Genomic DNA, 16,822 nt, shown 5'->3' on the forward strand with positions numbered 1-16,822 from the left:
CAAGTTGCCCTTTTATTACGCTTTAAAAGACGTGATTACATTACAATTTTTGAAGATGACTAAGGTAATCATGCATGGCTGGTATAAATTTGGGGATTTGGTTGATCAATATATAACAACCCTTATACAACCAACTTCATGACCGACATGATGAAGGAGGGAATTCATTCACAAAATTTGTGTCTTTAACATAATATTCAATAGCCTTAATGGTACAAATATATATACGAATATCCATTATTCTTAAGGAGATATAAATAGATGATATATTGACTAAGCCATGTTGAAGTATTGAATTTTTAACGAAAATAACATCCACTACTCTTTTATATGGATATCAGTTAATAAGCTTAGCTTAGGGGTCCAAAAGACATGAAAAATCCTAATTTTTTTTCTTGAGTTTATTATAAGGATTTTGTTTAAATCAAAAGACATGTCGACATTAAGTCATTACCATAAATACGACTTTGATAGAGTTTTAGCTTTACTAGGTAATATTATTTTGATGAGAGATTATAATAAGGGGCAAATTGTTTGGTTCATGAAGAGGAAAGGCATTATAGGAGGGATTCTATTCTTATCTTGATCTTAAAACCAATTTACCAATCTTGATAAGAACACGACACATTTGACTAATGGACAAACAACTCTTTCTACATGAACACAAACTCTACTAACGACAACAACACGGCCGTCTATAGCAGTATAGCCAACAAAAGAGAACGGAGTATTTCATCAATTGATTTATTTATGTTAGTTTTATCTCTTTTAACAAACATAAATAAGGGTCTATTAGTTTTAGATGTATTGTTATTATTTATTTATTTTTCTAACTTGTGTGGGATCCTACTCGCGTAAGTCTCGGGATTTACAGCTGCTTATTTATATAAAAAAAAAATGTAACATAATATCTAAATATGATATTCCCAATCTCATTCATAATATTTCACTACATTGCTTTTAATTCAATTCTCTAATAAGAATATTTTTATAAGAATTTTAAATATTATCGAATTTTTTTCTCTTTGGCAATAAATACCGCTTCTCATTCCCATTCCCATAAAAATTAATATTTGTGTTTCGTGTTATTATACATACCTTTGTTCGTATTCAATGTCAATGTCGTTCTATTCTAATGAACGCGATATTTTTGCAAGCACAGTTGTGCATATATTAATGTCAAGTGTTTTTTGCATAGCATTGTGTACAATAAATCTTAAATTATATTTATTGTCTATACCGATCTATTTATTTGACTACGGCGACATTTTATCACACGTCAGTTGGGTATATTTTAATAATTCAGCTATATCCAGTTCAGTTTAGCTTTATTAAGTTCAGGTCAACTCGGTTCAACCTATCTCTTCACAAATTACTCTCAGACTCTGTTCTTTTTGGCGTAATTTCAACTCTCATTGAGCTCAATTTATACTAATTTTCCTATAAGTTAAACTATAGGTTCAATTCAGCCCATATAAGTTTGATTCAGAGAAAGTAAGCTCTTATAAGTTCAGCTCATCTTCTATATGTTCAGTTCAACAAAATTAAATGCAAAAGAACAGAGCCTTCGAGTATTATTACATCATAATAATAGAATATTACAAGTTGGCCCGGGCATCGCCCGGGCATTAAATCTAGTATATATATAAAAGAAGCTTTTTTCAGGCAATTCTAAAGACTCCAACTTTAATGAAACACGTTAAATAGATAAATAATAGAGAAATTAAAAAAAATATTAATGATAAAGTTTAAATAAGATAGAGATTAAAACGGACATATTTAAAAAACAAACTCTATCTAATTAATATGATAGAGTTACATTTGTAACAAACACCCTTTAACATGCATATAAAAAAAGAAAGAACAGGGAATTAGTGTGGAAAATTTACCTCCACCATACATGATTATGGAAGCACAGGGTAGTAAAACCCTAGAGGTAAGTCAAGTTTTTGATAGATCTTCGTGGATTAGCCACGAAGACCGTGACATTAGCTGCTCCAAAACATGAAGAATTATCCCAACTATATTCTACGGACCAAAAGAATTACTGAGCAACTTTACAAGAGGCAAGCAGGTACCTTTAGTAATGCAGTATGGCAACAAAGAAGCACATGACCATTGTATTTTGGTGCGCATATATATGACCATTGTTGCCTATCTTCATTAGCATGCATATTATACAATATATGTAGTTTTATTCTTATAAATTCTTAATTGTTGTATTAATATATATTACGTATGTATTTTATGTATTCGTTATTAATCTCATACTTTCTTTACGTATGTATTTTATGTATTCATTATTAATCTCATACTTTGTTTTTTTTTTTTTTTTTGGTGTAAACCGGGGTGTCCACCGTCGACAACAGTGTATAATCCCCTCGCCGCGGGTGCTCTCACGAAGAGGTAAACGGCTGGCCAAAGAGTTTTGCTCCATTCCCATGGGCAGGGATCGAACCTCTGACCTCATGGTTAAGGGATGAAGTGAGCAACCACTACACCAAACCCATTTGGTTATCTCATACTTTGTTCTTTGACAACAGGATTGTACGACGTACATCGAGTCGGATTTATTGATTGTGCTCACGACATTTGTGCTATTAGTTTTGATATTATAGTTTATTTGCACTTTCTATTAACATTCAAAGCAAACAAACTTGCTATTTTCTACTTCTCAGATTGATGGGATTGAAATTAATCTGTACTATTCAAAGCAGACAAACTTTGCTATTTTGTAATTCTCAGATTGATGGGATTGAAATTAATCCGTCTTACATGAAAGATCGTCTCATTCATTGTAAATTATGGAGAGCAGGAACTTGTACGACAATTTACCATCAGAGTTGTGGATTAATCATATTCTTCCTACGCTGCTCATTTATTAGCAATAGGAAAACAGAAGTCAAGTTGTACGCAAAATTTCATAATTGTGATAGATAGTAGTCAATTCATCACCAGGCACGGTGAAGAAAGACAACGGCGGTAGTTTTTTTAAGGTTAAAACTTTTTGTTTGGCTGAATACCATGTTAAGAGAGTGAAAGCCCAAGTTGTATTCTCATTAGAATTGTCTCAGTTTATATAGATTGAGAAAGGTTCCTAATAAGAAGGACTACAAAATCAAAGAGCAACCAAGTAATGACTTATGCATTTCTATTATACGGATATATCTATTGCAAGTCCATCTTTCATAAAATACTTAAGAGAAATACATTATTATATTTTGTGATATTTGTATAGATAAGTTTTGTCATTGTAGTAGTACCAAACTTCTAACAGTCGTCGTCTATATTTGTTGCTAATAGTATTTGAGTTGAATTTGTATACTTATTAACCCTATATAATAAAAGAAGAGCTGATGTCCTATATTTGTCGTACGTATATCATCCTTCTTCCTAAATTTATTTTTTTGTTACTTATGTTGGTGTAAATGAGCTTACGTTGTAGTGTAAATTGTTATTATTTGGTTGCTTTTTACGTTTGGTTTTCAATTTGCAAAGACAATAGAAGATGGGGTATCCTAGCACTAATTAAAGGATGAGAAAAAATGCTAAATAGTTTGAGATAGTCATGCCGTCAGAAATTGTGACTCAACATAAATATCGGTGGAACAACCTCTGAATATGTGATACCTCCACAGATCGGCATGCTAAGATGGAATAAGAAAACGCAAGTTCAAAGCATTTGGTAGTCAAGATGCTCGGACATGTATTGATAGAGAATGTATTGTTTTTGTCTGTTTTATACATTCTGTGAAAATATGGAGATTATATTTACAAATACGAAACAAAATGCATACACATTATATTTACAAATACGAAACATATTTATGGTAGAATAATAGGTACGAAATTACCATTGTCACAATCAAAAACAAAAGGGTCACGTAATACAATAAGATTAATTTGCATAAGAAAAAACAGTTAAAGTGGTCAACGTTGATGAACTGTTTTTATCTTTCAATTTTTGGTTGAATTAGAGAATATATAGGCTAACAATTTATCAGATGATATTTGTAACCAATGCAACTCTATCATCTCAATAAGATAAAATTTGTTTTGTTTTGATAAAAATTTGTTTTGTTTTGATAAATGAATAAATATATAGTTGTTGAGATATAATTGTAGATATTAATATCGAAAAATTAAATAAGTTTCTTTTATAAGGTAGTCTTACATACAAATTGTGTAAAACGGATTTGTTAAATCAAATATTTAAATGAAAATATAGTTAATATTATATCTTTTTATATAAATTTAAAATTTAGAATGTAAAGCCGCTTATACGGTAATTTGTATATTGCTCCAGTCATACTCGCTAATACTCAATTTAGTTCGGTTTCACAATATATGTACAACTTTGAGCATGAATAAAACATGACACATGTCGAACGTATATTGTTTTCTTAGACAAGAGGAAAATAATTTAGTGCAAACTAATTACAACAAATAAGCTTAGAATTGTTCCACTGATTAATTATATCACAGAAAGTAATAATTGATTTCATTTTCAAAGTTGTTTTCGTATAAGACTATTTTCCCATAATTATTGTGACATAAAGAAATGTCATTTTAGTAAATATTGAACAATCTCGTCAAACTAATATAGAAAACCTTATATGAGGAGTACTATTATCTTATCTTAGATTCTTAAGCTAAAGATATAACATAATAAAATGAATGATAGATTTGCAGTTAGTTGATCAAAAAATTAATCTCATACATGGTTTGAACACCACACAAAGTAGCATATAATTTTAATCGTGAAAACATTTTTTAGTTACTACGTTGTGCAAGACAGCGCATTATAAACAGGCCCGTCGTATCTATTGGCTAAAAGCCTAAGAATGAGATGTAAAAGAGACTTTTTTCAGGCAATTCTAGAGACTCCAACTTTATAAAACTACCTAATTAATTTTTATTTAAAATAATATTATGTATAATTATCCCAATATTTATGTATAGTTAGTTATCCCAATATTTGTGCAAATTCTATCTAATAGAGTTTTATAAGTTATGTACCAGTGGAAGATTTATACGGAGTACCTTATTTGAGTAATTGAAATACAACTTTTACGTATCATTCAAAATGATATTAAAAGATCTAAACAATTGGAGGAAGGACAAATTTGAAACCCGTGCAACGCACGGGCACAAAATCTAGTTATTAAGATAGAAAAGGGAAAACGTGAGGACAATTTTATATACGAAAAATCAAAATATCATTACATTTTCTAATTTTAATAAATATTGTGTATTTGGTGTTGTATTTTAGGGAGATTTTCGTATTTTATAAAATCACACTAATTAGTATTTCGGCGATGTATTTTTCAAATAAGAGATCGAAGATATTTGTGATGGAGAAAATTCTTAAATATAATAATTAAAATATATTTATGTTTAAAATGTGATAATAATAGTATGAGAAAAATATATAGTAATCTTACAAAGTGATATATATCATGGAATATAGCATATGCTATATGTAAAATATATGGTAGTCTAAAGTATTTAAGTGTAATATATTTCTCTACAAATATTGAGAAATAAGAATTATAAAGTAGGCCAACATATATCTCTTTTGTCTTGGATGCAACGAATATAAATAAAGTTTCAGACTCAAATTGAATTTTAAATCATGCCAATCATGAGTGTTAGGTAGACATGGGTGAATAAAATATCAGAAATAATATTTGAAAACTATAGAATAAGCGAGAATATAACATTTATATGGCACGAACTATTTTAAACAAGTTGATCTATGGTTTTGAAATTTTTCACTTGTGACAACTAAGGGCATGTAACTTTTCTAATTAATATGGGTATGAGAAAGCCTACGTTCGTCATGACCCCTCGCCCGTATGACATCTTTGCTTTTAGGAGTCGCTTTTTTTTTCTATTATTCGAGACTTGGTAGAGTATTTTAGTCCCGTTAGACATTGGGAGCAAAATTCATTGTTCTTTTGGAATTTCACACTAAATGTACGTCATCCTCTTCGCAATGATCCTACGTATTGCTTTTGCAGAGCCGTCAATACATTAGTTTGACCATGATTTTTGACATATTAATGGTCAAAGTTATAAACGACGTTTGACTCTTGAGAAGCAATGGGAAAAATGTTTATTAAGAAGGGAAAGGAGTATACATGATGAATTTTTTAACATAACTCATAATGGTATATTCTACCAAGTGTGGTATGTCGGTTATGTTGTTGAGGAACATCAACTCCGTAAGAGAATTATCTAAAGAGACATCGTCTTATTATCAAACGCCTTCGAAATTCGAAATAGAAAGGAAGATAATTACGGGTTCCAAAAAAACAAAAGGTATTGAACCGAGCATAGGAATGAGTTCCTCGGATATAAAGATTCCTTTCGTTCTGGAGACAATATACATTGAGGCTATGCTACGCTAGACAGTAAACAAGAGTCAGAGACAATCATTTAATCATGTTGGAATTTATGTGCTAAAACCAGTTTTTAGTAATGACCACCTTTACGTAGAAGCGTCAAGAACAACGTCATCCAAGGCATTAAGGCCCTCATCGTGATAGAGACCAAATGTATCAAGGCCAAACGAAGGACATTAGTTACAAAGAAGTTTTCACAAATTTATCAAATTATGTGTCGTATTATATATTTTGCATGAAACTTTTAAGGACAAGTAGTCTTAATTGTAAATAGTCAAATACTATTTCTATTAAAAATCGATGACGCGCGAGATTATAAGAATAATAACTCTACAATCCAATTATATCTGTGAATGTTACAACTGATATAGTCAATACCAAATGCCAACATTTTTGTTGCGTTTTTGTACGGGGAACGGATGATTAGTCACTCCTCATCTAAATCAACTCTCGAAATTTTGTTTGCTCTCAATATCAGCATAGTTTGACTTTTTGTTAAATTTAATAGTTTTCTATTACCGGATCATGGTAACGTAAACCAACGTTTCAGCGTTGCCAAAAAAATACTAACTTGGTAACTCAACGATTTTAAATGATGTCATAAAACTAATAAATGATGTTGCCCCCGTGCATTGTATGCAATAGAATTACAAATATTTTTTATTGTTGTTTAGAAACTAATAATTCTATTGGAATTCAGTTTGGATTTGATGTTGCGAGAAGTTTTTAAGGAGCAAATACACATAATTGTAAATATATATAATAAAGGTAAAATTATGTTTAAGAGATCTAACATTTTCTTTGAGCACACTATATATAATTATGATAATTATTGTTTTACGTAACATCATTCAGTTTTACGTAGTTGTTGTAGGTTAAAATAATTACAAGACTCATAAAGGCCTGTCTCCGTTATTAAGAATATATTTTTACAGATAATCCTAATAGAAGCCCCGTGCATCGCACGGGCTTTCCAACTAGTATAATATTAATAATAAATATGTTATGAATAATATTAATAATAATGAATATATCAATAAAATAATAAATATAATATAATAATAATGATGATGATGATAATAATAATAATAATAATAATAATAATAATAATAATAATAATAATAATAATAATAATAATAATAATAAATATATTAAATATAAATATAACAATATAAACAATATAAACAATACGAATTAATTATTAATAAATATAATAGTAATATAATAAATATATAAATAATATAATAATAATAATAATAATAATAATAACAATAGTAAATACATGAATATAAAAATAATAATAATGATATCAATAAGAATAATAATAGTAATGTTGAAATAAACTAATATTTACTCGAATCGAATCAATCGAATCGAATCGAATGGAGTGAATCGAATCGAATCGAATCGAATGGAATGAATCGAATCGAATCAATCGAATCGAATGGAGTGAATCAACTAAATCAACTTATTAGAATCGAAATTAAGTCAAAAAAAGGGCGCTAAATTACGAAAGAACATATTTAGGCGTGTGTCCGACGAGTGTTGGGTGTAAAGAGGGCTTATGTCTACCTTATCACTTCCTTCTCCACCGGGAAAACATGTGAACCCCCATCTATTCTATCATCAACGTAAGCCATTAATTATACGTTTATGCTTTTCATTTGGTTGATCTTATCAACTGCATTGTTGCTATTTTTGTAGTAGGGTTTTGGATCATGTTGTTGTACGGAATGTGTTTGATTAAATGCCACACAGAACTATATATTCTCTTTACTTGATCAAACTGAAATAGAGACATTTTTATGTAGGACTCCGTAGAGTGGACTAAATCGCGGTGGCCTGTGCATTGTTACGATTTATCGCGGCTTGTTTTATTATTGGCTCTATTAGCCTTGTCTCGGCCAAGTATCGAATGTATCAGTCAAATGTCGACCTTATCAGCCAAATATCAGCTACATTTAGTAGTCTTTGTGTATCAGAAAATTATTATTGCCTTAAGCTGAAAATCATTTACGTTACTGTGGATACATCGTAAGTTAATGAAATACTGTATTGGAGTGGTTTTGCTCGCTCCGTCCTAATCTTTTGTTGACCTTAATATTCATAACGAATAATAAAAGTTTAACAGATGATTGAGACAAAGGGAGTACTATTTTAATATTTTTCGATGACTATAGAGTGAGAACATGAATCAACATCAAATATTCATAGTGATCTTCAATGTTTAAGATAGGTTGAGAAAGCAAGATGTCAATCTGTTTTCCATGAGCACTTGTAAAGGTTATCCAACAAGAAATGACTATGAACAGGCATGACTTTTCTCAGTCCTCATCAGTTATAAACAGGTAGCTTTTTAAATCTCTCTTTTTTTATGTTCAGTTCCGCACTCATGTTCTCGGTGATTAGTGTTCCTCACTTCACGGATGTGGTGGTGACAACAGTGTCACGACCAAATTTAATACCATGCCTAGAGAAGTACGGTATACCCAAATATATAGTTAATGTTAGTTTTAGGAATATGGTATATGCCTAGAGAGGTACAGTATACACACAGACTCTTTTCAAATTACCCAAAATGAAAATTGCATCGGACTCTTCTTGAAGTTCTGATTTGTGAAGGCTCTCTTAATCTAGCAGAGGAAGTAGTGATTATATCCACAGAGAAAGTGAGGGGAAGAGTAACATGGCTTGCATGTGCTGAATGCAAGAGCTATGTGGCCACAACCACAAAATAACTGTGCATAAATTTACCTTTAAAATTTTCAATGTTTGATGTTTGGTGGTGTGGGACAGGGGCTTTTTGGTTGAGGTAGATGGCCAGATGGGCCTGTCATTGCACCGATTTCCTTACTAGTTTGTACTCTCTACTGCATCATGTCCATAGAACATGGGATCATTTCTAAGTTACTCACTACATAGTAAACAGTACACAACAACATATATGTGGCTCACTGCACTGCCTTGTGTTATACTTCGCAAGTACTAAGGCCTTGTTTTTTCGGAATTAGTTTCAGTTTACTTCATATTCGTTCATTTAGTTTTGTTTTTCACTTTATTTCTACCATATACATAAAATTCCCGGGTTGAAAAGAAAATACACCCTCCATTATGTTATTTGAGATTTACTGATTTAGTGATAAAATATCATTACTACCGTTTCAACTTAGAATTTATACTCTTTACTAAATGATCCATGATGATAATTTCGTCAAGAAGTACATCAAATGACTACTATTTTACATTAAAATTTAAGTACAACTTGTTAATACCAAATCTATTGTTTCTCTGCAACACAGCCACTTTAGTAAGTCATCTACTTAATTGTATAATAAATAATCGAGGTTGAGTCGACGAGATTTATATGCAAAAGAGAAAAAGAACCCTTCAAATACGAAATGTAAAAAAGGTGAGTTAAGTTTATGCTACTCTAGTGTATCTATCCGTGAATCAATATTATCACCTACAATGCCAAGAACATATATAGTGTAAAAGGATTCTTATGTTTGCTCCTTTTTTACTTTAGGACATATCACATTGTTATTTGTTAGGGTGTGTTTGGATTGAAAGATTTGGAGAGAAAAGAAAGGGAGGGAGAGTAGGGGATTTAAAATCCTTTGTTTGGATAGCAAATGAGTGTGGAGGGAAATGAAGGGGGAGAGATTTGGAGGGATTCAATTTCCCTCTTCCAAGTCTAATCAAAATCTCTCCACAATAGGCAAGATTTGGAAGGAAATTGTATCCAAACACCCACACTCCATTTCCCCTCCCCTTCCCTTCTCTCCCTTTCCCTTCCCCCCTCCCCTTCCTTTCCCTCCATTTTTGTTATCCAAACACACCCTTAGGGTGTGTTTGGATAGCGAAAGTAGAGGGAAAGGGAGGGGAGGGGGAAGGAGGGAAGAGAAAGGGAGGTAAGGGAAGGGGAGGGCAAATGGGGAGTAGGTGTTTAGATACAATTTCCTTCCAAATCTTGCCTATTGTGGAGAGATTTTGATTTGCCTTGGAGGAGGGAAAATGGATCCCTCCAAATCTCTCTCCCTTCATTTCCCTCCACCCTTATTTGCTATCCAAACAAATGATTCTAAATCCCCTACTCCCCCTCTCTTTCTTTTCCCTCTAAATCACTCAATCCAAACACACCCTTAATGTCGCAAAAAAATGTGAATAAATGGTAGATAGGTAGGTCGAAGTACATAAATGGTTGCTGCAATTGTTAGCTATTCTTTCCTGTGTCTAAATAGCATCTCTGAAAGTTATTCAACAACTAATACTCCGTATAAGATATAATGTTAACCAGCTTTCAGCCAAAATGGCTAAGATTAGGTGTCTGATGTTTTTCTGTACATGTATTAGGTAATGCTTTCAGGTTTCTTAACTGAACAATTAGGCTCACTTGACTGCATTTAGCTACATCAATAGTAGACCATTTTCAGTTCAATGTATAGTAGCATCTAGATCAGAAGAAACCGGCCTGGCGACCTGACCAGTATTGATCTTACAGGAATCCGAAAAGAACAACCTGTAGTAGATCAGAACATGAATTGACTACCCAAAAGGTTCCACACCGAACCCTACCCAATTGCCGGGTCTAGTTCCAACCCAACTAAACAAGGTGCAAGCAGTGGAGTGATCTAATTAGTCCACTAGATTGCAAATCTCCTTAGCTTGTATTGTACTGCACTCGTAACTTGTTTGAAACCCCAACTAAACAGCTTATTGATAGCGCCTGGAGAGTACTGAGTACACAAGGACGACATAGCTAATGCTTTACGCCAAGTCACACAATCATGGTTATTATTTATTAATAGGACAATCATGTCATACGACATACGGATTATTACCAGTACTAAATAATGGGTGTATTGCAGTACTTTCAATGTTATCGTTCGTAACTGTGAGTCTGTGACCATACATTATTAGAAGCAAGCAGAAAAGTATGGAATTATTTGGTGAAGAAACTACTCCATTATCAAAAGACACCTCAAAACTAGTGGTAGTACACAGAAAGGGCTGCAGATGTTACTTACGGAGTACTTCGTACGAGTATTTGATTTTGTCAGTGAGCTTAACCGAGATCACAAGTCTTTAAAACAGTCAGAAAACACCAAATTCTGGGTTCATATAATTGTACCTTTGCAGTACAGTTGCTAATTGCAATATTAAGGTTAGGAAATAGTGCTAATAAGATAGTGTGATTGTGCTTTTCAAGCGAGTCAGATGATCATTTTTTAGATCTGGACGTCCTAGGTTCGATCCCTCATCGAGGCACTTTTAAGTTTTGCTTTTTTTACAATCATAAATGATCCATACTCTATAATTAAAATTGTGTTTCAGTATGTGTAAGACGGTCTCATACTGTAGAAATGCAGGAGTTGAGAGGTCCCAGGTTTGACTACCAGCTGGGGCGATGATCACTTGGCCACTGCAGCCCCCGAAGGGGTGCTTACATTGTCCATGTGGTGGTGCGAGAATGCATGGGCCCAGTGGGATTCAACTCCCTCGTCATCAAAAAAAAAAGACGGTCTCATACCGTAAGACAGTCAGTCCATTTGTTGACAAATTAGCGATAAATGGATGGTATTCTATAGAAAAGGACAATCTCATGATCTTTTTTTTCATAGGGTTGTAAATTGTAATCATAATTTTTTTTTTTTTTTGTTGATAAGGGAACCGGCAGCCGCTACTTTCGGACTTCGGTGTGCACTGGGTAAACCATTCAAAACGATCTAATACCACAGTGTAATCGATTAGTCGTAGAAGTTACAAGAATGAGGAATGTAAGGAAGTGTACTTGTATATATGCATCTCCATGTGGTAATACTCCGTATTAATTTAGGAAGAGTTTGGTTGAGGAGAGTGGAGTTAGCTAGGACGTAGAAGTTTCACTAACAGGGACAATGTACTATGGACAACTTGATTAGAGTGTACTATGCTGTTTCTTTGATGCTAATCACACTACTTATTAAAGACACTTATTACTACTACTTGTTAACAAGAGTACTGTACTATCATATGTCCTTTCTACCGTACCAACATCTATCACTCCCTACTGGCTCCTGCATCGTCTTTGTTTCTCCACTCTAGTTACGTTTAGTCCCATCCAACACATTTGGCATTTCCCCAAACATGCTTCTTCAATTTCCCATCTATTTCTAGTGCTAAATCTCACCATAATTAGGTTAAGTATATTATTGAATGTCGCCGCCGGCGTACCAGGATTTTAGTACCACATTTTCAAATACAGTTAGATTTAGACCTGGTAGACGGGTCAATCAGGTCAGGTGCAGATCGGGCCAATTCGGGTTAGGATTGTTCGGGTTTCTAAGAATTCAGGCCAGGCCGGGTTATTCTCGTGTGGGTTGTTTTCAAATTATTTGGGAGTAATTGTCAATTTGAGATAATAAACATTCCGGTTTAGGGTTTCAAGTCAGCTTGGGGCCCTCAATTCAGGATCGGGTTGGGTTATTCGGGCCAGGTCATCCGGGCCGGGTCTGTTTTGTCAGGTTTAGTTAGATTTGACATGGTTATACAATGCTATTGTATTTCTAAATGTATAATCCATTTTTCCGTTTGGACGGATATAGTTTTAGAAACTTGTATTCGCTATGGATTGTGGAGCGGGTATGGGTATGAGTCCACCACACCCCTCCCCGTCCCGTTCCGTCGCAATAACCTTCCTACATCTGTGCCTGGAGTTGTCTACGAAGTTAGGCTTTCTAGTTTTGTCAGCAAGTATGAACCAAATGACAGCTAGTTGCATGAACCGTGGGTCCTGTTTATGCTCTTATAATCACAATTTGCTGGAAATTAGTGTTCAATAATTAGGATTAGAGCTTCAAACCAAGAAGATATATCATTATAACCTAATCCGCGTTGACATTATGTCCAGCTCTGTGTTAATCATTCAAAGAAGAGTGTAAGCCAAATTTGAGATCCTTATGTCATCATTCAAAGAAGATATATATGTGACACATATATATCTTCAAAATAAAGAGTCGAATTAACATAGGTTTGTACCTCAGCGGCGGCCAAATAGCCAAATTGGTAAATAAAGTGGATGGTTCTTATCGATTGGTAAAAAAACTCACATTCGCCAAATTGGTAAAAAAAGTTGACACTTGCTACCAAATTGGTAAAAAAAGTTGGGACTTATACCAAATTGGTAAAAAAATCCTTATGTGCCATATGAATAAAAAGTTCGGGTAAGCAACGTTCAGGCCTAAAATGAAAAAAAAAAAAAATGTACGGCTCTAATTTCTTAGAAGAAGTGATATTGTATAATTTACCGAATTAACTAAAAATTAATGTTATAAAATATTCTCCCTCATCTCACTCATTTGTTTACCAAATCATTGGGACCGAGCCACGAAAGAACCGTTAACCCACCCTGTTAGGGACCCGTTGACCGCCGTTGACTGACCTTAGACACATATCTGGACCTTTGGAAGCCTTACGAGTTCAATCTTGTGACATAGTAACCCTCGGAGTTTGGAAAGCTCGATCTAGCGGGGGCTACTCGATCGAGCAGCTCAGTGACTCGATCGAGTAGAGGCCACTCGATCGACTAAGTCCCATAATCGATCGAGTAACTGGAGTTCAGCGGTAAAATATAAATCGTGGAATCGTGAAACCAAAATCATTTTTATTTCATTTCTCCTAAACCTAACTGCCGTCACATCTCTCTCCTTCACCCATATTCATCCTTTTGGAGCCTTTGTGAGTCCAGACACCATGGGGATGGGAAGCATTAGTCGGGTAGCGGTCTTGTTGCCGGAACGCTATGTATAGGTATGTCATCATCATCATCGTCTTCCATAGTTTCAGTTATGGTTGTGGTAGTAGTAATAGAGTTGTCATACTGTTTGTAATAGGTAGTTATGGTGGTTGCTTGTCGTCTTATGGTCGTTTGCGGTGTTGATGCGGATTGCTAAAGGTAGGTTTTCCTACTCAGTACTGTTGGTTGTTTAGTATGTCGGTTGTATTGTTTAATTGGTTTGGTGTGGTTGTTGGTAGTGTGGATTGGCTGTAGTAGGTTGTGTTGATCGATTGTCTCTGGTTCGCGAGGTGCGTCCTCGGCTGAGTGGAATCACTTGCGGGAGTGGCTTTACGCCCTTGATTCGCCCTTTGTGGAACCCGCCACAAAAGGGGGTGTGCACATTAAGGAACTTGGGTTTTCGCTCGGTATTGATGAGCGAGGCTTAGGTGGGAACGGCTGCGGTCCCCCCACTACAACAAATAAGGTAATTGGCGACCATATAAGGCGACTGAGAACAGTCGCCATTAAGAATAAAGCGACTAAGACCCGTCGCCCGCACTTCGTAGCTGGGTTTGGTCGCTTTTGGCGACAGCGTTAAATCGCCAATTTTTGGCGATCGAATTTTTTAAAGCGGGCGACCGAAATTCGTCGCCAAAATTGGCGACTGTCATTAGTCGCTAAAAAGGCGACTGCTATTAGTCGCTTTACTAAAATCCACGTCATCTCCATATTTTTCAAAAAGGCGACGGATGATGGTCGCCATTTTGGCGACAGATGTTGGTCGCCATTTTGGCGACAAATTGTGGTCGCCAAAACTACTGTTTTCCGTCGCCAATGCCCATAAAATAAATTCATGATCAGAGACTTAGCGACGGTTTCCCGTCGCCAAATGCCCAGTGTCCGTCGCCAAATTTACATGTTTTTTAGCCTAAAAATCGTTTTTGACCTAGCCAAATACGTAAAAACCTGCAAATAAACCAACATTTCCAGCAGAGAACACATGGAAGCCAACACAACCAAACTTGATAAAGAAAATCATGTTCCATACACACAACTACGAGTTCTACGAGTTTTGGTCATCTAACATTATCCGGGAATAACATGTTTTCTAAAAAACTACATAACAGGGAAACTTGCTCCCGCTCCACTACCACCTCCATGATTAGGATCTCTAGGATCCTTTGGTTGCGGGCGCCACCCAGTGTTGCAATTGGCGAAGAAGGAGTTCATCCGGTCCATTTCATCCTTCATCCTCTCGAATTTCAAAGATCTCTCTCGGCATCCCGCCTCTCCCTCTCGGCATCCCGCCTCTCCCGGCGGCTAATTGAGCTTGGAGCACACTCACGACACTTGGGGTATAAGGTTGTTGTTGGGAGGAAATTGACCCTCTTCTTCTTGTAGGAGGGTAGAAAATCTCCTTTGCCGACCCGGCTCCATACACATCTCCTCTTTGGAACCCCTCAACAAGATCAAACCATAGCTCATTGTCATCAATTTCCGGGTTGTTCTTCCTACGGACAAGGAATTGTTCCTAAAAAATTGATAAAACATTAATGGTTAGAGGTTACTTATCTAAAAATTGATAAAACATATACTTTAAAAAGCTAAGAAATTTTTATTTTTTGACACTTACATATAATTGTTGATCTTTTTCCTTCGCGAAGATCAACTTGCCCTTGCTTGTCTTCTTTGCGTGAGTGTCAACAAAGAGATCAACAATCGTGGGTACCTTACCCTTATTCTTCTTGGTCTTCCGGAAAAAAACAAGGAAATTGTTACTCAAACATGATAATTAATGAGACTAATTAAATTAGAAGACTATTAAATTAAAAGCTAAGACAAATAACTTACATCTAACACCACACGATCATGAAAAGATTGAGACCCTCCATAATGAGTAGGCTCAACTTCCGCGTCCTTATCTCCTCCTTTCCTGTTGATCTTGTTCCGGGCCGATGCTTCCTTGAACTCAGGACTGTTCCGGTACTTGGTATATTCCTCATATGACGAACCTGTAATCAATAAAATAACAATTATTAATTAATATATTTTCAAAATATGTAATTAATTTTAACTAATTACGGGTATTAAAAGAAACTAAATACCTTTCATGAAAGATGGCGCCTTCTTCCTCTTAGACACCTTATACATGTTGTCCCTTAGCCTCTTCTTGCCAATGTCATTATACCTTTGCCAAACTAGGCGCTCAAGGTCGGTTGGCCAATAGAACACACGCTACAAAAAGTAAACACATGGATGAGAAACAAATTAATAATAAGGTAATTAGAATAAATAAATTATATTTAATAATATATATTTTATAAATAGATACCCGGAAGTTGTTGAACCACATCTCCTTATCTTCATCACTAGCGTTACTCCAACAAGTAACGCCGTGTGTCATGTTCTCTTGGGTGCTATTAGTCACACCACGAACAACTGTTTGACTTCTAAACCTGAAATCAAACATGTTAAAAACATAATTATATAGGAAAACAAAAATAATGTATAATTAACATATGTCTAAAAAAAGTCATTTATTACTAAATAAAAAAATTACAAACTAGAATGAATAAAAAATTACCAAAGACCATTCGGATCAAGGATCATCCTGCCGTCAGTCGATCGGGGTATAGCAACCTCCTCCTCCTCCTCACTC

At 34.6% G+C, this 16,822-nt stretch overlaps 1 protein-coding gene across 1 annotated transcript; it reads right to left on the reverse strand.

The window, feature by feature from the left end:
• Positions 1-15,403: 15,403 nt before the first annotated feature.
• Positions 15,404-16,822, reverse strand: LOC141641771 (uncharacterized). Its single transcript, XM_074450420.1, has 6 exons — positions 16,748-16,822; positions 16,496-16,619; positions 16,269-16,398; positions 16,015-16,175; positions 15,797-15,913; positions 15,404-15,694 (listed from the first exon to the last, which is right to left on the reverse strand). The coding sequence occupies exons 1-6, from the start codon at positions 16,771-16,773 to the stop codon at positions 15,404-15,406; spliced, it is 849 nt and encodes a 282-aa protein (XP_074306521.1). The 5' UTR covers positions 16,774-16,822.

The sequence above is a fragment of the Silene latifolia genome, chromosome 2 (assembly GCF_048544455.1).
Source record: "Silene latifolia isolate original U9 population chromosome 2, ASM4854445v1, whole genome shotgun sequence".
Lineage (NCBI taxonomy): Eukaryota > Viridiplantae > Streptophyta > Magnoliopsida > Caryophyllales > Caryophyllaceae > Silene > Silene latifolia.